This window comes from Chelon labrosus, assembly GCF_963514085.1.
Source record: "Chelon labrosus genome assembly, chromosome: 15".
In the NCBI taxonomy this organism is placed as follows: Eukaryota; Metazoa; Chordata; class Actinopteri; order Mugiliformes; family Mugilidae; genus Chelon; species Chelon labrosus.
The window spans coordinates 20,224,830-20,246,584 of record NC_140348.1 but is presented as its reverse complement, the minus strand read 5'-3'; the positions used below and the strand labels follow the sequence as shown (position 1 = coordinate 20,246,584).

Here is a 21,755-nt window from a genome sequence, read left to right as displayed (position 1 = left end):
CTGACGCGCCGCCGTTGTCGATTAAACTTAGAATCCTATGACCATTTTCAGTAGGGAATATCTAAAAACCGATGCCTACATCCATTTTCAGAAGGTCTGACACAACTCAGTACTGTTGACAGACCTTCGCTCTCTCATAGGTTCTTTTATAAAATCTTTTTATTGCTGAGAAGAGAAAAACTCTATTGAACCTATTTTATCGCTGACTAAAGAAACAGACTTCTCACCTTCGTTTGAACCCGTCCCTCCTCCTTCCATGGAATGCCTTATTCTGAATTCACAGGTAAGGATTTTAGTTATGCTGTGCACAGTCTTTACATTCCCAGGTTGGGAGAAGGAAAAGAATCCCACCAGGGATTCGGCTCAAAGGACCAATTTATGTGAGGTGAAAAAAGGAATCATCACTCTTGCAATGATCTCGAATCTTGAAGTCAGTGTCTCTTTATTTAAGCAGTGCACAGAATCTCACACAACACAAGGTTATGGGAGAGGAGCTCCCGGAACAGAAAAATGGAACAGTATTTATACACAATGGTAGATTATCTTCAGTACACGTCATACTGCCTATCATCAAACATGTTACCTATTCTCCAGAAGGAGGAAGTATCTTCCTAGAGATGGCACCAAGGCCTCAGGCCTCCTGCACTCTCCTTGAACTAATAGGTTTTCTACAAAACAAGGCACTTACTCGTGCATGAATATAACCTGTTTACTAAACCTAGTAACTAAACCCATATAACCCAGCAATAAAAAAGACCATGATTATTTATTATGTTATGAGTGAACAATGTCATAATGTATTCACTGGTTCTAACATTTTAAAAGTTACCCTTATCCATCCCAGCAGACATGTCAGTTCATGAAAGCAGCTTTTAAAAAAATCCCCTCAGCACTCAGGAACTTCCACACATTATGACAATAGACAGTATAAAGATATTATATAAAAATATTATATAAATATTTATACAGTCTATGATTATGACAGTATTATTATTATGGTAGAATTAACAGCCGTGCTTGTAACGCTAACCGTTTTACCATGTGCCAATTAGACAGTTTGCCTATTTTTAAGCTCCGCAAGTGAATGCTTGCGCTCTTCCAGGTCCATCTTTAGTTTGCTTGCCTCCGGTCGATCTTCTGGTTTCACGTTCAGCATTGACCTTATCATTTGGTTCTGTAACAAGACAAAGAACAGCTTGCATGATCTCCATAAATAAATATCTAGAAATGCAAGCAGCACTTGAACGGTATTTCACTCAAGCTGACTTTTTCCCAAAAGGAAACATGTCCTGAATAATATTAGATATTTTTATGCATCCATTATGTCTAATGGTCACTATTATGAGTGACTGTCAGTCAGTGAAATACTAAATTAAACAAATACTGATTTACCTCTCCATGGAAATGTTGAGAAAATGCTTCAGGAAGCTTCTGATTTCTGGCTTCCCGCCAAATCTGATGAAAGAAAGAAAAGAGAAAGAACCTTTAACTTGTGTGAAGCAAATCAATAGACATGCTTTGTTCTCACTGCAAAGTATTACAAAGTTACAGCAAGTTCTACTGTTTTTGGTCTGATAGGCAGATGTCAAACCAGCTTGCAGATGCATTCGTACCACCTGACAGACCTGAGTGACTTGTGTGGATCAATAGATCTACAGAAAGTTGTTGCACAGCAATCTCCACTTTGTTTACATCCACTTCCCTGTGAGATGAGGTGGGGTGGGGCATTTAATGCCCCTGATCTGACGCGATAATGCAAATTGAGCTTTTAATGCAAATTATATGGCCCTGTTCTCACAACAGTTCTGGAAGTTGTGCTTTTCCTGCCAGGGGCAAAAACATCACAGTGGAAATGATTGAACCAACCTGGGGTGTGTTTATACTCATATTATACCCTGAAGGGCTACAAATCTGAATGGCTCATTCAGACACTCTCTTGTGCACCAGTATGCATACAGAACCGATCCACGGAGGATGCCATATCTTCTGTGGTCCACACAGCCCTCACCCACTTAGAGAACAAGGACTCTTATGTCCGCCTGCTCTTCGTGGGTTTCACATCAGCCTTTAACACCATCATACCTACATAAACTGACAACACTCGGACTGAGCGCCACACTTTGCAACTGGGTCTAGGCCTTCCTGACAGACAGGCCACAGTCTGTGAGGATCCACAATGTTTTTTCGGGAGGCTGAGGCGCGCCGGACTTGGGAGCTCAGTCCTGACATCCTTCTACAGATGTATGGTGGAAAGCATCCAGCGCTCCTGCATCACTGTGTGGCATGGCAGCTGCTCTGCAGAGGGTGGTGAAAGCTGCACAGAAGACTATGGGATGCAGTCTATCCACCACCACGGACATCTACACCTCAAGATGCAGGAAAAGGGCTACATCCATCATGAGAGACACCACCCACCCCACACACACACTGTTCGTCCCTCTGCCCTCAGGCAGGAGGCTGCGGAGCATCAAGAGCAGGACCACCAGACTGAGGAACAGCTTCTTCCTGGAGCCTGTGAGACTGTTTTTAACGCTGGAGGACCCCTGTAGCCCCTGCCCATGTAAAAATCATAGACTGACTGATCACAAGATATTAAAACTGTATGGACATAATCCTAAATGAGTTGCAAAATGGTGACTTATGAAATACTCATAGAGTCAGTCAGTTGAATAATAACTTTAAACACAAGCCACAACTTAACTGTGCACATGAGCATGAGTCATAGGTACGCTTAGGTATTAAAACGAACAGAACTCCACCCTTGCTAACTGTGACGCATCATGTTTTGAGGAAATGTTGATATATTTTCTGGTACTTGTCTTTAAAACTAATTGGAAGCAATTTCTAATAATCAGCGCTGAGGCACATATCATCATTTTGGAAAGTGTCTTTGAACAACTCACGGTTGCCCGTTCATGGCCTGTAGAGAGGTTCCAAAGGAGTTCGAAATAAATCAGACCCAAAGCATAGATGTCCACCTTTTGATCATAAGTGCTCTTGTACTTCTGTCATAAAAGAACACAATACAGGGACACTAGTGGTTAAAATGTCCACAGACACATTTAATTTAATATTTAGCTATGCAGAAGAATGTGAAGTTAATGTCTGTGTAGCTGCTCTCACCTGCTCAGGAGCCATGTAAGACGGGGTTCCTTTGTAGACAGTCCTCTCGTCATTCTCAGAATCGCCGTCATTCTCGGCAGTGACCAGCCCAAAGTCTCCGATCTTCACGTTTTCATCTCGACCAAACAATATGTTGGCAGGCTAACCATGGAAAAGAATAAACAAACGTGAGGCTTCATGACTAATTAATAATATATTTTTAAAAATCCTTTTATCCACTTTGTCTCACTTTCAGGTCTCTGTGGATGAGCATCTTGGAGTGAATGTACTCGACGCCACTGAACATTTGCAGGGCAATGTTCAGACTTTCTTCTCTTCTCTTGGAGTCTCGCAGGGATTTCTTTACGTTCTGAGTATTTTTCTCGTCTATCCACACTCTGAGTGTTTTGGCGTCACACAGCTCCATCTGAATGTAGAGGTACTTTGCAGATGCATCGCTGGAAGACCTAGAACATCAAGATAAAGGCAAAGTTGTGAAATAACCCTTGTGTTTGAGAAAATAAGTAGCGTAAGAGAAAGGATGCGGCTTACTGTGAAGTACTGTAACTGTCGTCTGAAAAGTCACACTGGTAGTCCAAGTCATCCATCCAACAGGTGTGGTATCGAACAATGTTACAGTGGCTGAGGTCTGACAATGCCGCCACCTCTCGAAGAGCTTTTCTAATCCACAAGAGACAGAAAATGTCAGGGTTAATAAAACCTTCAGCCTATTTTGCACTGAATCAACTTTTTATTTCATAAAAAAACACCAGTGACTGGAAAAAATTAAACATCATTTAATACTTGACTTACTCTTTGTAGTGGACAATCTTTATAGCATAAAACCTCTCCTCGAGTTTATGTTTTGCCTTGAAAACACTACCAAAGGCTCCTTTCCCGAGGCGCTCTATGCAGTCAAATTCTGATGTAAACCTGTAGAAATTAATAATAATGTCATAATAATAATAATAATAATAATGTTAAACAATGTCTAATAATGAAAATAAACATCAAATGACTAATGGGCTAATGACTTAATTTTCCATACCTTGTCTTGACTGGTTGTGTTGTTGTTTTCTCACTCTGACTGATTGTTGGATTCTTGCCACTGACATTGATTATATCCTTAATGAAAGTCATAATACAGAAGTTAATATACAGTATTAAGCGTGAACCATCCAAATAAACTCATGGTCTGTTCTTAATTTACCTCTTTGCTTTTGCGAGCATTTCTGAAATTTGCTGCAAGTCTAACAAACAAAACAAACAAAAATATAATCAACAATAACATCGAAAATATTATGCAGTGGGTCTAAAAGGATGGCTTACTTTATTTTGGGCTTCACATCAGGACTTTGAACCTTTATAATGGAAAGTAGAGAAAAAAATTCACTACAAGCGGGAAAAAAAAATTCTCTCTTAAACATCCTCGTAATCTAAAAAGCTCAAAGGCCAATGCTAAACCTGTAATTTGATTAAGAGGTTTACAGAGATTAACACGTTCACACTTATGATGAGCAGGCAACAAACTACACAGAGTTTTCAGTGGGAAATGGCGATATGTAGCGACAAGCTGGAAGAAATGCACGCATGTTTTTTATGATGGTGTCAAAGTTTTTAAGGTAACCCTGAGGCTATCATCCAACAATGTTTAGCGTTTACAATGTTTTCTAGTGGGGAACTTTGATCTTAATGAGTTAAAATGTAAATTAAAACCACTTGGTATCGCTTCTGCAAGGAGTTATAGCAGTGTTAGGTGCATACATTAGAAAAACAGACCTGATCTTGTGGAGGTTTTGATGAATTGGTGAAAAGTGGTGAGTCACTTGTAGATATTGGGACACTTGACTTTCCATGGCCGGAGTCCCTTGGAGAATATAATAATGCACATTAGGAGAATACTCTCAACATTAAACTTCACCATCTGTCATAGTGCTCAGTCAGTGCCTCACGGTGTGCTTGATGGTGTGGACATCTTGGGTGGTGTATCAGCTGATCGGACAGTAACCTGAAAACACAAAGGAGATGCTTGGTCAGTACCACATTTTGTAGTGACTGATGCTCTTTGGTACTAGGGCGCAATGCTAGTCTAACAACCATTTTCATTTTTGCTGTATTAAACCACAGATGTTTAAAGGTACCTCTCCTAGAAATGTACTTTAATTTTGTTGGTAGTGGTGATCTTTTATATCATTATATGGTAAGATTTTATTGGTAACATCATATTCAAATAAATAAGGCAGTTTATTCAAAGTTGTTGTTTTTCCCTCAAAGACCTCAAATTCAGTTGTCTTCGCCTCTGTTGAGAGCTATACTGCACCAGCAAACAACAATGAAATATTTACAGCCTTATTCCATTTGGAAGAGGAAGAGGTCAGTCGTGATCTGGTGAGAAAACTAGGTGTACCAAAATACAGGTTTTGAAGATATAACATCAACATGCTGGACAGTAGACATGCAGATCTGAATATTCACACCTCGAAATGACAGAGGAGACTGAGGGGCCGTCCACACGGAGACGCTTTTTGGTATAAATGCAGATGTTTTGCATGGTTTTGGCCGATCGTCCACATGAATCCTGTAAACGCATCGCCCTAAAATGCACTTTTCTGAAACCTGGTCCCAGGGTGGAAAAATTCGCAAACGCACCTCTTGCGTCATCGCCACACCCCTCGAGCAGCCTTCCACCTCTTATAGCCTATCCCGCGAGACGTGGGATAGGCCACTACGGGAGTGAATGGGGCATCGAAACACAGCTTCTAAATAACACACTATCTGCTAAAAAACACGTTCATTTCATCAATATTTTGTTATGTTAGTCAGTACCCAGAAAATTTCCACTACAGACGTCTCATAACAACATCAACAACAATGGCGGACTACATGCTCGTGTTCCTGCTGGAGAAGATATTGAGCCTATTATGGTTACTAGGGCAAAATATCATTTCTCCTTGAGTTTGGTTTCTTATAAAGCCGATTTGTAAACAGCGCTCAAGCTTTATGCGCATGCTCCGCCTCTTCCTCTCCGTTTTTAGTGAATTTCCGAAACTGAAACAGCGTTTTCAGTCGTGCTGAAACGGATCCGTGTGGACACAGATATTCTTGAAATGATGCCAGGAAAAACGGAGGGGGGAAAAGATCGTTTTCGTACGTGTGGACGAGGCCTGAAGCAGCAGCAATGTGAATTTGGTCTCCATTGTTAAAGGGTACTATTTTTTTACACCTGGACCTTATTTCTGGCAGAAAATATGATCGTTTACTCACCCATATAACTTGGTGTCATTTGGAGTCTTTCGTCAGATATTTAGATCTGTGTATATCCATATAGTGGGAGTGACTGGGGAAACGCAGCCTTTAAATAACACATTATCTGCAACGAAACTCGTTCGTTTCACCAATATTTTGTTATGATATGCTAGTGATATTCCCCGGTGAGTCTGTACATCATCCGGGGTCTGTAGATTGACCTACTAACCTCTGACCTGGATGATGTCATCCGCGGCTTGTTTACCTGTAATTTGCTAATGCTAGTTTTTGCAACATGGCTGAATGTTTTTCCAATTCCGAGGTTGTGGACGACGACTTTGATTATGATGGACGTCCATACCGTTTTGAGCCAAAGTACACGGATGAGGAGCTTGTTGAAATGAGGACGCGGAGGCAGAGAGAGGAACACCTGGCCAAAGAATAGATAACAGGTAACTCCGGACTCAACGTAGCACTAGCGTACCATAACGAAATATTGATGAAATGAACGCGTTTCGCGGCAGATAATGCATTAAATAGAGGCTGCGTTGCGGTGCCCCAGTCACTATATGGATATACGCGGATCTCGTTCGAATGACTCCAGATGACACCAAAGTTATATGGTTTTTTAAACGATCGTATTTTATGACAGAAATAATGTCCAGGTTGTAAAAAAAAACATTGTTTCCCCTTTAAATTTGCTGTAGGAACTCTATAAGTTGCGTGGATGATATTAGTTTTCAAGAACTGAGCATGGATAGGATAAAAATGGTGGCCCAGAGTAGTTTGAGAAGGCACTACAGTCTGGAAGTGCCATAGGAGAGGCTCTGGAGATTAATGACAATGACTTGTATGAAGTAGACCAAGCAGAAAGAGAAGAATTACCAACAAGCCCCCAGGCCTCAACGTATTATTGCCCAGTTCCATATAGGCACCACTTTAGCAGTGTTGCCTCAAGCATACAAGTGAAAAAGAGAGAGCACACTCTTATGGGACGAGTGGAAAAAAAATAAAATAGTACACAAAAATAAATATACAAATTTTACAGCACACTTTGTCATTAAAACGGACCACGGTGTCCTGAAGCTAATGTGGGGATCACCCTTCAACAGCACAGCCATACAAAACTATTGTAGACTGTTGCTTTGCCTACTACAGACCTGGGCCTTGGAAGCGTTTGGTGAATCAGCGAATACTATTGAGTCACTTGTGCTCCATGGCCCGTTTTGTGATGATGCCTCACTGGAATCCCTAGAGAAAGGCAACAGATGTAAGGAGACCTGCTTCAATATACAGTAGAGCTTATATAGTTTCACAGCTATTACATTTAACTCCACAATCTACTGTCCTACTAACGCCAAGTGCCTTACAGTGCAGATGATGACGCTGACACTGAGGATGGTTCACCGTCCAGTGATGCTGTTGACCTTAAGGACACCTAATGTGCACAAAAAAAATCAGTTTGAGATAAAGTTATTTCATCTCAGCGAAACATCTGTTGTCAGTGCTCTAAACAAGGGACTAACTACAACATGGTGTAGAGAAATCATCCTTTATTCTTCTAGTCTATATTTGACAATAGAAAGGATTGGAATATATTAAAATACCTTGCTGTCCCAGTCGGACTGTTGCTGAAGAGCAGACCAGGCCAGCTGAGCTGCATGTTGTTGGGCTGCCTTCTTAGTCTTACCTTCACCCACGGGGTATTCTTTGTTGTCGATTACTAATTTGCAGAAAAATCTGCATGAGACAAAGAGGAATTGTGTAAAGATTACACTCACGTAACGAGTAAGTGATGTTTTTCAGAATCTATTCAGATAACAGAAGTTCAGTCAAACTCACAGAGGATTATGAGCTGGGCCATCTCTCCTCACTTCAGTAAATGTATGGATGCAGCTTGTTTCCTGACAGTATTGGTTGACAAGTCCTATGAAATTTGTGTCCATAACACTGCTTTCTTTTACAGTCAAGCTCTTTGTCTGATCACTGCAGTAACAAAGACATAATATATATTAATTAAACGTTTTAATAACCAGTCAGAGCTAAAGCTAAACAGTAGTTTACACAGAGTTTCATAGTGAAGAAGAAGAATATTACTTGGCCTCCATTTTTGCTCACCAGAGATTGGACACGTTCAAGTCTTCTTTTTGTTGTTTTGATGCGTCCCTGCATGTCTCATCTCCAGCCTGAGAACACAACAATATGAGAGTATAATCAACGACAACACTTGTACGCCAAGCAGGTGCAGTAGTAAGAAGCCTCGGCTGCATTTTCTGTCTGTCAATAAAACAGTACATCAACACGTTCACACATATACAGAGTAAAATAAGCAGCGAAATTATCTTACAGGTTCAGATGATTCCTTCAACAAGGCTCTCAAAGCATTTTTAGCTGCGTTCTGTCTGGCTTCCTTCTTGTTCCTCCCCACACCAACTTCATAGGCCTTATCATTCAGAACGGCTCTCATGGTGAATCTGTAAATGAATTGCAAGAGCTTTGTTACACAGATCAGACAGTTAATCTATTTTTGTTTTGATTTATGACAGAACAAGTCTATTGATGATGGCTTATCCCAGTAAGACCTGACAGTCAACCCAAATGCAAAAAGAGAAGACCTCTCCTATTTGAAACATAGCTGTATTTTAAGATAAGACCTTATAAACCAATATAAAACAATATAAGATAAGTTAATATGTAAGGGAAATTCTAAGGTGACAAGGCAGTACAAGGATTAACATCAAGAAGTGTAAGTGTATAACTGTATAACAAAAGTTATTCAGTAAAGTAAATTACCTGACTATATAAAACTAGTCAAATCAGCTCTGCCTCAGTCAGATACATGTATGCTGTTTGCATATTAATCCAACAGTAATAATAATAATAATAATACATTTTATTTGTGGGCGCCTTTCAAAACGCTCAATGTCACCTTACATAAAACATCATAAAAATAAAACATACAATGTACTTTTGAGATTTAAGTACAAAGCAATGAGCGGGTTAAATGGAGTAAACTATTTTAAAAATATGTGTTTTGAGTCTGTATTTGAAACGAATAATAAACAAAAGTAAAACTTATAAAAACCGTGCCCACTTTGGTGTGTAATTAATACTTTCATATTTCTTGTACTTTTACTTGAGTCCTTTTTATTGCTACTTTTCCTTTAAGTAAGATTTCTGGGCACTTCTTTGCATGTTGTCTTCAAACGTATACATAGCAGATACTCATGTATAACTTCTGCAGGCTATCTTCCCAGTCAAAAAAGTACCCATTCTCTTTATAGTATACAGGCTATGGTCCCATATGTCTCCATTTCCCACATTTTGAGCATGACTTCGCAAGAATTGGTCCAACTCACATTTGAATACGATCAGGGCCATCAACCTCCTCAAATTTCAGGACCAGTCGTTCTTTCTGTGCATATTCGTTCAGTTTAGCTACGAAATTTTCTGTTTCCATTTTAAATTATTGTCTCTAAACAAAGTTAAATCATATTAATAAAAATTTTCCCATTTCCCTCCCGACTGTTTTCACCTCTGTCTAAGTTTCGCTTCCGCTGTAAAGATCAGACGTCATGACGGTCATGACACGTCTGAAGGGCTGAACCTGAACGAGCCAGGATGTTCAATAAAGTTAATGTGACGGCCTCTAGGGCTGGCCTTAGGTTGTGGGTTGGGAGGCTGTTATTCCCTGTGTTGCAGGAGCCTGGGAGGTGGAGCTATAGTCTCATCACAGATGCAGCACACCTGAGAAAGCTGCAGTGGGAGGCCATAAAGCAGGCCTTAGCTCACTTCTCTCTCTCGCTCTCTCTCTCACCTGGCTGGTCACCTGACTTCTCTCTTGTGTGTGTGTTTGGTATTGCATCCTCATACACTGCACCATTCACTCACACACACACACCAACATAGCATGCACACTGATGTGCAGACTGTTTCGCTTCATTAAATACATACAATTATTAGTAGACTTTAGGTGGCTTCCCTTCTTTGTCACTGCCGTTTGAGCCAGGTTGTGACATTAATTAAAAAAAAGTATGACATATTAAAACCTGTTTTTTTATTTAAACCAAGTGGAAGCTGTAAAAAACAATAATAATAAATACATATAAAAAAAAATGTTGGCTTCGGTAAAATACCTACCTGTTCCTCACCTTGACAAAGGGAATGTGCATTATACAACTGCAGTTGCTGAGACGTTTTAGCTAAGACTCACGGGAAATGTAGTTGATAATAAAAACAAAACGTTGAGGAACTAGCCAGCAAGTTGCAGATGTCCCATTAACGTAGCGGTTCAGTATCTAGAACACATTTTATCTTTTTGAGTAACTATGACTCATATTAATGCACAGCTGAGCACATGCAAAAAGGCAAAATGACAATAAGAAAAGTAATGACTGTTATCAAGTAACCCAAAGTAAATTGTTCTCTTTTAAGTCACTAAATTAAAGATGGAATAAAATATGGTAAACGTAGATTAAGAAAACAAACTCTTTAATGAAAACGCTAGTATGCAAATTCTCTTGAAATGGCAAGATGTTTGTAAATCTTCAAAATATGACCATTAACATGTATCTTCTCCACATTTGTAATTATAAAGCAAAATATCTGACTTTGTTATCCCCTCACAAAATTAAACAGCATTTTTTTTCTAGAAGCAGAGTCTAATGGAGCAATAAATAAATCAGCACTAATGATGACTTTTTACACTTAGTCTTTGTTGCTCATAGGATTATAAATCTGATGAAATACAAAAATGTTTTGTTTTTAATTATATTTTCACTTACACATATAATACCTCCAGTGTCTGCCTTTTCACTGGGAACTACTGTACATCATTTTTTAAATTTTTTATTATCAAGTTCATTCATGGTCTCCTGCCGTATCCCCCGGACAGTTTGAGCACAAGTCCTCTTCATCTGCAAAAAAATGAAACAAATATACAGTATATCAGAACATGTAACCATAAATAACCATAAAACTTGAGCTATGTTGTTATCAGTCTTACCATTGTAGGTGGTCCCACACCATATGCAGTAAAAATGGACTCCTCTCAAATAGGACGTCAAAATTTGCAGTTTATCAAATGACTGTAACACAGAGATAACAAATAATAAAAATATTAGCCTAGATTACTCACCACTGACATCCTATCATATGCATTTACTGCAGCATATGCCAGTATATTAACTTTATTATTAACAATTACAAGTTTTCACACCAACATGAAAACATATACCATGCATAAGAAGGAAGGAAAAGGATGCCACCAGGGATCCGGCTCAAAGGACCAATTTATGTGAGGAGAAAAAAGGAATCACCACTCTTGCAATGATCTCAAATCTCTTTATTCAAGCAGTGCACAGAATCTCACACAACACAAGGTTATGGGAGAGGAGCTCCCAGAACAGAAGAATGAAACAGTATTTATACACAATGGTAGATTATCTTCAGTACACGTCATACTGCCTATAATCAAACATGTTACCTATTCTAGAGAAGGAGGGAGTGTTTTCCTTGAGATGGCACCAAGGCCTCCTGCACTCTCCTTGAACTAATAGGTTTTGAACAAATCAAGGCACTTAATCATGCATGAATATAACCTGTTTACTAAACCTAGTAACTAAACCCATATAACCCAGCAATAAACAAGACTATGATTATTTATTATGTTATGAGTGAATAATGTCAAGATGTATTCGCTTGTTCCAAAAAGTTTACTTTTCCGTCCCAGCAGAGTGACACATACTTTATAATCCGGATACATGACGTCAATTCCTGAAAGCAGCTTTTTTTTTTTTTTTTCTTTTTTTTTTTTTAAATCTCCTCAGCACTCAGGAATTTCCACACATTATGACCATAGACAGTACAAAGATATTATATAAAGATATTATACAGTCTATGATTATGACAGTTAAGGCAGAATTAACAGCCGTGCTTGTAACGCTAACCGTTTTACCATTTCCTTGTGCCTATTGCCTATTTTTAAGCTCCGCAAGTAAATGTTTGCACTCTTCCAGGTCCGTCTTTAGTTTGCTTGCCTCTGGTCGGTCTTCTGGTTTCACATGCAGCATTAAACTTATCATTTGGTTCTGTAACAAGACAAAGAACAGCTTGCATGATCTCCATGAATAAATATCCAGAAATGTAAGCAGCACTTGAACGGTATTTCCCTCAAGCTGACTTTTTCTCAAAAGGTAACATGTCCGGAATAATATTAGATATTTTATCCATCCATTATGTCTGCAACTCTGTGTCTAATGGTCACCATTACAAGTGACTGTCAGTCAGTGAAATACTACATTAAACAAATATTGATTTACCTCTTCATGGAAATGTTGAGAAAATGCTTCAGGAAGCTTCTGATTTCTGGCTTCCCCCCAAATCTGATAAAAGAAAGAAAAGAGAAAGAACCTTTAACTTGTGTGAAGCAAATCAATAGACATGCTTTGTTTTGTTCTCACTGCAAAGTATTAAAAAGTTACAGCAAGTTCTACTTTTTTTGGTCTGATAGGCAGATGTCAAACCAACTTGCAGATGCATTCATACCACCTGACAGACTTGAGTGTGGATCAGTAGATTTACAGAAAGTTGTTGCACAGCAATCTCCACTTTGTTAACATCCACTTCCCTTTGAGATGACATAGGGTGGTGCATTTAGTGCTGATCTGACGCGATAATGTGAGTAATGTCCTGTAACATCTGTTGAGGTAGGATTTTCAAAGCCTGTAGTGTGTGCCTGTAGTTTAAGATTAGATGGAACAATATTTGTGAAGTTTCTCCTTAGATGTGTGATGCACTTGTCACGAATGGAGAAATAAACTATGAATGCCTCACTGAGACCACAGCTGTTGGCATTTCCCTGTTGGCTTCATTTTTTTAGATTGTTGGCACGTGGTTTTAGCTTTGTTCCAAAGAGCTTGTTTCAGTGATTGTAGCTTTAAATGCGAATTTGATGGCCCTGTTCTGACAACCATTATGGAAGAAGATTGTGCTTTTCCTGCCAGGGGCAAAAACATTACAGTGGAAATGATTGAACCAACCTGGGGTGTGTTTATACTCGTATTTTACCTTAAGGGGCTACAAACCTGAATCGTTCATTCAGACACTCTCTTTTTGGTATGCATTTTGTTCACAATGAAAAAACAGATTTTGCATGATATGATTCGCTGTCTGCCATGTAAAAATCATAGTCTGATCACAAGATATTAAAACTGTATGGATGTAATCCTAAATGAGTTGCAAAATGGTGACTTGTGAGATACTCATAAAGTCAGTCAGTTGACTAATAACTTTAGACACAAGCCACAACTTATCTGTGCAGATGTACATGAGTCATAGGTACGCTTAGGTATTAAAACAAAGAGAACTCCACAATTGCTAACTGTGATGCATCATGTTTTGAGGAAATGTTGATATATTTTCTGGTACTTATCTTTAAAACTAATTGGAACCAATTTCTAACAAGCGACACTGAGGCACATAGCATTATTTTGGAAAGTGTCTTTGAACAACTCACCGTTGCCCGTTCATGGCCTGTAGAGAGGTTCCACAGCAGTTCAAAATAAATCAGACCCAAAGCATAGATGTCCACCTTTTGATCATAAGTGCTCTTGTTCTTCTGTCATAAAAGAACACAATACAGGGACACTAGTGGTTAAAATGTCCACAGACACATTTAATTTAATATTTAGCTATGCAGAAGAATGTGAAGTTAATGTCTGTGTAGCTGCTCTCACCTGCTCAGGAGCCATGTAAGACGGGGTTCCTTTGTACGCAGTCCTCTCGTCATTCTCAGCATCGCCGTCGTTCTCGGCAGTGACCAGCCCAAAGTCTCCGATCTTCACGTTTCCATCTCGACCAAACAATATGTTGGCAGGCTAACCATGGAAAAGAATAAACAAACGTGAGGCTTCATGACTGATTAATAATATATTTTAAAAAATCCTTTTATCCACTTTGTCTCACTTTCAGGTCTCTGTGGATGAGCTTCTTGGAGTGAATGTACTCGACGCCACTGAACATTTGCAGGGCAATGTTCAGACTTTCTTCTCTTCTCTTGGAGTCTTGCGGGGATATCTTTACGTTCGGACTATTTTTCTCGTCTATCCACTCTCTGAGTGTTTTGGTGTCACACAGCTCCATCTGAATGTAGAGGTACTTTGCAGATGCATCGCTGGAAGACCTGGAACAGCAAGATAAAGGCAAATGGTGGAATAACTCTTGTATTTGAGAAAATAAGTAGCGTAAGAGAAAAAATGAGGCTTACTGTGAAGTACTGCAACTGTCAGCTGAAAAGTCACACTGGCAGTCCAAGTCATTGATCCAACAGGTGTGGTATCGAACGATGTTGCAGTGGCTGAGGTCTGACAATGCTGCCACCTCTCGAAGAGCTTTTCTAATCCACAAGAGTAACAGAAAATGTCAGGGTTAATAAAACTTTCAGGCTATTTCGCGCTTAATCAACTTTTATTTCATAAAGACACTGCAGTGATTGGAAAAAATTAAACATCATTTAATACTTGACTTACTCTTTGTAGCAGACAATCTTTATAGCGTAAAACCTCTCCTCGAGTTTATGTTTTGCCTTGAAAACACAACCACAGGCTCCATTCCCAAGGCGCTCTATGCAGTCAAATTCTGATGTAAACCTGTAGAAATGAATTATTAATGAAAATAAACAACAAATGACTAATGAACTAATGACTTAATTTTCTATACCTTGTCTTGACTGGTTGTGTTGTTGTTTTCTCACTCTGACTAACTGCTGGATTCTTGCCACTGAAACTGATTATATCCTTAATGAAAGTCGTAATACAGAAATTAATATACAGTATTAAGCGTGAACTCAGGGCTATGTTTAATAGTGAATGTAAGAGCATTTCAACACGTACAGTGTGAAGGGAACTCAAAGGACTGGGACAGAACAGCTGTGTAGCCTTAAGAAAACCACTAATCAGTGAGGCTAACTGGAAAAAAAGGCTTCACTTTGCTAGGGAGCATAAAGATTGGACTCTGGAGCTATGGAGGAGTGAAGGGTGTAGCAGGGTAAGAAGAGAGGCAGATGAAGTGATTCATCCATCGTTTTCAACAGAGCCAACCAACTTTCTACTGTAACCCAAAATAGGAAAAACTAAAGACTGGTTCTACAGAGTGCCTCTTGTTGTTTTTTCGTGGGACCTGGCAACCTCCGTAGGTTCCACGCGCTTTGAAGAACAGCCTCACTTACGGGTATTCAGTTGGTTGGACTGGTCTTTGAAGCCATCAAGGCCAGCTGCAACATACAGTACATATGTCTGTATGACCCTTTAAGACTGGGTTCAGTGTTTGTGTACTGTCTGGAAGTAATGCAAGGATGTTTATGATGGTGTCAAAAATTTTAAGGTAACCCTGAGGCTATCATCCAACAATGCTTAGGTTTTACAATGTTTTCTAGTGGGGAACTTAGATCTTAATGAGTTAAAATGTAAATTAAAACCACTTGGTATCGCTTCTGCAATAGTCTGGGGGGATGCCACCATCACCCCCACAATCATCCCACTATCAGATTGGGCACCAAGCCCCAACAAATACCAACAGCCTACAAGAGCTGCTGACCTGAGAAGGAAGATCATGGCCCAATTAGAAACCTGGAGCCCCGATGAATACATAATCTGACTTGTAAAGTACCTTCAGAAGATCTGCCAGTGGATGTGAATGCTGCACTAACAACAATCCCTACTGGAACTACAACTGAGACCAATAAGTTGATACATAGTACAGCAACAGTAATCCTCGAAATGCTTGTATACAAGATGGGCTCAAACCATAACAGGCAGCATCCACCATGGAGGATACAGTGTGAGGACAATATAAGGGCAACACAGAGAGAAGTTAGCCAGCTAGCAGAGCTACAGAAAGTCAACATGGTGAATAAACCCAGGAAGTACAACAAGCTCTCCATACCTGAGGCCCTCGAAACTGCCAAACAGAGATACACCAAGGAGGCAGAGGCCAGGAGAATGAACAAGCTGTTCTTCACCAAATCAGTCAAGGTGTATTCTCAGTGGCAGAGAGGAAATAACAACCGGTCAGACCCACCAAGAGCTGAGGTGGAAGAATACTGGAAGGCAATTTTGGAAAGAGAGGCATCACACAACTCAAATGCCTAATGGCTAGTGGACATAAGAGCTCACCACAGCAACCTCCCAGAACAAGAACCACTAACCAACTCAATGGCAAACATCCAAGAAAGACTGTCAAAGATGAAGAGCTGGCCCCGATATGATCAATGTCTACTGACTGAAGAAGTTAACTGCACTCCATGAGTGCCTGGCAAGGCCATCTGTCATTTTGACAGATTGAAATTCACACCCCTGACCACTTGGTGGCGAGTGACGTTATTAATTGACTCTTGTCACTAATCGCAGTTTGCATTCCAAACATCGCAGAACTTTTATCAGTGCACGATTTCCTGGTACACCGATTATACTGATGCACACGTCAGAGCTCGGCTAACCATGGTCTATGGTACCTGTACCATTTAAAGTCAATACTGAAAAAGTACTTAAAGTTAATGAAAATTTAATGAAAATTAAATGCTATTGAATATATCATTATTATCTTTTTTTAAAAAATTAAAGTGACGGGTAAAAATAGATTATGACAGGATTTTTTATGACCCTGTCAGTCAAAATGACAGACAACGAAAAAGTCTAGCGCAACCTCTGGGTCCCACCCAGAGTGGCTAACCCAGGGCAGGACAGTCCTAATCCTGAAGGACCCTCAGAAGGGACCCATCCCATCCAACTATCGGCCAATAACCTGTCTCTCCACAACATGGAAGGCCCTGTCAGGTATCATTGCGGCTAAGATGAATAAGCACTTGGCCCAATACATGAGCGGGGCTCAGAAGGGAATTGGTAGCAGAGGAGCCACCAGCTACTGGTCGATAGAGCAGTCGCCCGAGACTGTAAGAGCAGACAGACCAACCTGTGCAGCGCCTGGATTGACTACAAGAAAGCTTACAATTCAATGCTCCACACATGGATACTGGAATGTCTGGAACTGTATAAGATCAACAGGAACCTAGGGGCCTTCATCCAGAACTCGGTGGGAATGTGGAAGACAACCCTAGAGGCCAACTCAAAGCCAATTTCCCAAGTCAACATCAAATGACTATACCATTTATACCAAGGATATGTGCTATCACCACTGCTGTTCTGCATAGGAGTGAAACCCCCTCAGTCAGATCATCACAAAAAGTGGTTATGGGTACCAATTCCGAAGCAGAGCAACAATTAGCCACCTGATGAGCGAGAAAGCGACTCACTGATCCACGCCACCAGGATCTACAGCAATGACATAGGGATGTCATTTGGATTGGACAAGTGTGGCCGGATAGTCCCAAAGAGAGGCAAGATGATCAGAACTGAAGGGGTTGACCTACCAGAGGGCAACATAGGAGATATCCAAGACAGCTACAACTACCTTGGCATCCCACAGGCTAATGGAAACCATGAGGAAGCCGCAAGGAAGTCAACCACAACCAAATACCTCCAGAGAGTAAGGCAGGTCCTGAAAAGTCAGCTGAATGGCAAGAACAAGATCCAAGCCATCAACATGTACGCACTACCAGTCATCAGATACCCCGCTGGGATCATAAGCTGGCTAAAGGAAGGGATAGAGGCCACACATATCAAGACAAGAAAGCTCCTCACCATGCATAGAGGGTTTCACCCCAAATCCAGCACCCTGAGAATGTACACTAAGCGGAAAGAGGGAGGCTGAGGACTAGTGAGCATCAAGGCCACGATTCAGGATGAAACATCAAAAATCCAAGACTACATCAGAAAAACAGCCACAAAGGATGAAATGCTAAGTGAGTGCCTCAGGCAACAGAAGCCCAATGAGAGTGCAGAGGAAGAGGGACAAGCCCCTACATGGCATATACCCCCATCAAATTGAAGAAGTGGCTGATATCGAGAAGACCTACCAGTGGCTGGAAAAGGCTGGACTCAGAGACAGCACAGTGGCACTGATCATGGCAGCATAAGAACAGGCCCTAGGTACAAGAGTCATAGAGGCCAAGATCTACAAGAGTAGATCAGACTGTGCAAAGATGCCACTGAGACAGTCCAGCACATAGTAGCAGTGTGTACGATGCTAGCCGGGTCAGCGTTCATGGAGAGGCACAACCAAGTGGCTGGAATACTGTACAGGAACATCTGTACACAGTATGGAATAGAAGTACCCAAATCCCAATGGGCCGCACCACAGAAGGTGGCTGAGAACAACAGGGCAAAGGTTCTGTGGGATTCAGCTTCTAGACTGCCTAGGGCCTGTTCTTGTGCTGCCATGATCAGTGCCTCTGTGCTGTCTCTGAGTCCAGTCTTTTCGATATCAGCCACTTCTTCAATTTGGCCTTCAGTTCTGATCATCTTGCCTCTCTTTGAGACCATCCGGCCACACTTGTCCAATCCGAATGACATCCCTATGTTGTTGCTGTAGATTCTGGTGGTGTGGATCAGTGAGTCGATTCTATATTCGATATAGTCAATATAGTCGATAATATATTCTATATTCGAATCTATATATATATATATCCACCCTTCAACAACTGCTCTGGGCAGCATAGACCCAAACAAAACTATTGTGTTGACTATTGCTTTGCTTACTACACACCTGGGCCTTAGAAGCGTTTGGTGAATCAGTGAATACTATAGAGTCACTTGTGCTCCATGGCCCGTTTTGTGATGATGCCTCACTGGAACCCCTAGAAAAAGGCAATAACAGATGTAAGTAGAGCTTCTTCAATACACAGTAAAGCAGAGGTCTTCAACAGGGGGTCCGCGGAGGTACTGCAGGGGGATCACAAATTATTTTTTCCATAAATTTAAATGTCTTTAAATACACATATACATAAGTACGGGGTCCCCGCTCCATCTCTCCATCAGTTTGGCTGTCCTTGGCCTGGAAAACGTTGAAGACCCCGGCAGTAGAGCTTATATAGTTTCACAGCTATTACATTTAACTCCACAGTCTACTGTCCTACTAACGCCAAGTGCCTTACAGTGCAGATGATGATGCTGGCACTGAGGATGGTTCACCGTCCTCTGATGCTGTTGACCTTAAGGACACCTAATGTGAACAAAAAAAAAAAAAAGTCTGAGATAAAGTTATTTCATCTCAGTGGAACATCTGTTGCCAGTGCTCTAAACAAGGTACTAACTACAAGCTGGTGTAGAGAAATCATCCTTTATTCTTCTAGTCGATATGTGACAATAAAAAGGATTGGGACATATTAAAATACCTTGCTGTCCCAGTTGGACTGTTGCTGAAGAGCAGACCAGGCCAGCTGAGCTGCATGTTGTTTGGCTGCCTTCTTAGTCTTACCTTGACCCACGGGGTCGATTACTAATTTGTAGAAAAATCTGGAGAGAGGAATTGTGTAAAATTGTGTTAAATTTATGGAAAAAAGATTACACTCATGTAACAAGTAAGTGATGTTTTTCAGAATCTATTCAGAAAACTGAAGTTCAGTCAAACTCACTGAGGATTATGAGGTGGGCCACATCTCCTCTCTTCAGTAAATTTATGGATGTGATTTGTTTTCTGACAGTATTGGTTGACAAGTCCTATGAAGTTTGTGTCCATAAAACTGCTTTCTTTTACAGTCAAGCTCTTTGTCTGATCACTGCAGCAACAAACATAATATATATTAATTAAATGTTTTAATAACCAGTCAGAACTAAAGCTAAACAGTAGTTTACACAGAGTTTCATAGTGAAGAAGAAGAATATTACTTGGCCTCTATTTTTGCTCACCAGAGATTGGACACATTCAAGTCTTCTTTTTGTTGTTTTGATGCGTCCTTGCATGTCTCATCTCCAGTCTGAGAACACAACAATATGAGTGTATGATCAATGACAACACTTGTACGCCGAGCTGGTGCAGTAGTAAGAAGCCTCGGCTGCATTTTCTGTCTGTCAATAAAACAACAAACAGTACATCAACATGTTCACACATATAGAGAGTAAAATAAGCAGTGAAATTATCTTACAGGTTCAGATGATTCCTCCAACAAGCCTCTCATAGCATTTTTAGCTGCATTCTGTCTGGCTTCCTTCTTGGTCTTCCCCACACCAACTTTATAGGCCTTATCATTCAGAATGACTCTGTATCTGTAAATGAATTGCAAGAGCTTTGTTACACAGATCAGACAGTTAATCTATTTTTGTTTTGACTTGTGACAGAACAAGTCTATTGATGATGGCTTATCCCACTAAGACCTGACAGTCAACCCAAATGCAAAAAGGCAAGACCTCTCCAATTTGAAACATAGCTATATTTTAAGATAAGACAATATAAAACAATATGAGATAAGATAAGTTAATATGTAAGGGAAATTCTAAGGAGACACGGCAGTACAAGGAAGTGTAAATCTAGTGCACATGATTACAGAACAACAGAAACAGAACAGGGAGGACAGTGAAATATTTTCTCATACATTTACATATTAAAGGATACAGTTTGTACATGTACAGTAAATGTGCAATATTTATGGCAAGACTGTACCAAATACTGTAACACAAACACGTGAGCTAACAGTGTTGGAGCTGCTAGGTCATTTCATTTATTATGTGTGAGGCTTATTTATTGTGAAACTATTGCTGCTTCCCCACATTAAATAAATAAATGCTATATCAATTCAACGTTGTGTTGAGGTTTAAGTACATAGCAATGAGTGGGTTAAATGGAGTAAACTGTATTAAAAATATGTGTTTTGAGTCTGTATTTGAAACGAATAATAATCAAAAAGTAAAATTTATAAAAATCAAGCCCATTTTGGTGTATAATTAATATTTTCATATTTCTCATACTTGAGTCTTTTTTATTGCTACTTTTACTTTAAGTAACATTTCTGTGCACTTCTTGCATCTTTGCATGTTGTCTTCAAACATGTACATAGCAGACACTCATGTATAACTTCTGCAGGCTATCTTCCCAGTCAAAAAAAGGTCCCAATCTCTTTTTATTATACAGGCTATGGTCCCACACGTCTCCATTTCTCACATTTCGAGCATGACTTTGCAAGAATTGGTCCAACTCACGTTTGAATGCGATCGGGGCCAAATGATCCAACCTCCTCAAATTTCAGATCCAATTCTTCTCTCTGTGCATACTCGATCAGTTTACCTACGAAGTTTTCCGTTTCCATTTTAAATTAATCTATAGTCTCTAAACATAGTTAAACTGACCGACTGTTTTCACCTCTGCCTAAGTTTTGTTTCCACTGTAAAGATCAGACGTCATGACGGTCATGACACGTCTGAAGGGCTGAACCTGAACGAGCCAGGATCAGGATGTTCAATAAAGTTAATGTGACGGCCTCTAGGGCTGGCCTTAGGTTGTTATTCCCTGTGTTGTGG

The 21,755-nt window shown here is 40.1% G+C and overlaps 2 protein-coding genes across 2 annotated transcripts; both read right to left on the bottom strand.

The window, feature by feature from the left end:
- Positions 1-418: 418 nt before the first annotated feature.
- Positions 419-9,894, bottom strand: LOC311500242 (interferon-induced, double-stranded RNA-activated protein kinase-like). The gene is made up of 19 exons (XM_084561506.1): positions 9,708-9,894; positions 8,696-8,822; positions 8,467-8,534; positions 8,191-8,334; positions 7,956-8,088; positions 7,719-7,786; positions 7,509-7,599; positions 5,055-5,110; positions 4,882-4,969; positions 4,432-4,463; positions 4,313-4,352; positions 4,151-4,227; positions 3,916-4,035; positions 3,655-3,783; positions 3,353-3,569; positions 3,124-3,264; positions 2,904-3,005; positions 1,393-1,455; positions 419-1,174 (listed from the first exon to the last, which is right to left on the bottom strand). The coding sequence occupies exons 1-19, from the start codon at positions 9,806-9,808 to the stop codon at positions 1,049-1,051; spliced, it is 1,923 nt and encodes a 640-aa protein (XP_084417632.1). The 5' UTR covers positions 9,809-9,894; the 3' UTR covers positions 419-1,048.
- Positions 9,895-13,321: 3,427 nt separating this feature from the next.
- Positions 13,322-21,544, bottom strand: LOC311500013 (interferon-induced, double-stranded RNA-activated protein kinase-like; the record flags this gene model as incomplete). Its single annotated transcript, XM_084561190.1, has 9 exons — positions 13,322-13,345; positions 13,865-13,966; positions 14,085-14,225; positions 14,314-14,530; positions 14,615-14,743; positions 14,877-14,996; positions 20,151-20,218; positions 20,387-20,507; positions 21,438-21,544. The coding sequence occupies 9 exons, from the start codon at positions 21,542-21,544 to the stop codon at positions 13,322-13,324; spliced, it is 1,029 nt and encodes a 342-aa protein (XP_084417316.1).
- Positions 21,545-21,755: the final 211 nt, after the last annotated feature.

What these genes read in the sequence shown, in the direction of transcription:
- LOC311500242 (XM_084561506.1), bottom strand. Translation starts at nt 9,808, where the DNA reads ATGGAAACAGAAAATTTCGTAGCTAAACTGAACGAATATGCACAGAAA. An exon ending in AGTCCGACTGGGACAGCAAG is followed by an intron (nt 7,787 to 7,955) that starts GTATTTTAATAT and finishes TGTGCACATTAG; the next exon opens with GTGTCCTTAAGGTCAACAGC. An exon ending in GATGTGAAGCCCAAAATAAA is followed by an intron (nt 4,353 to 4,431) that starts GTAAGCCATCCT and finishes TTTGTTTGTTAG; the next exon opens with ACTTGCAGCAAATTTCAGAA.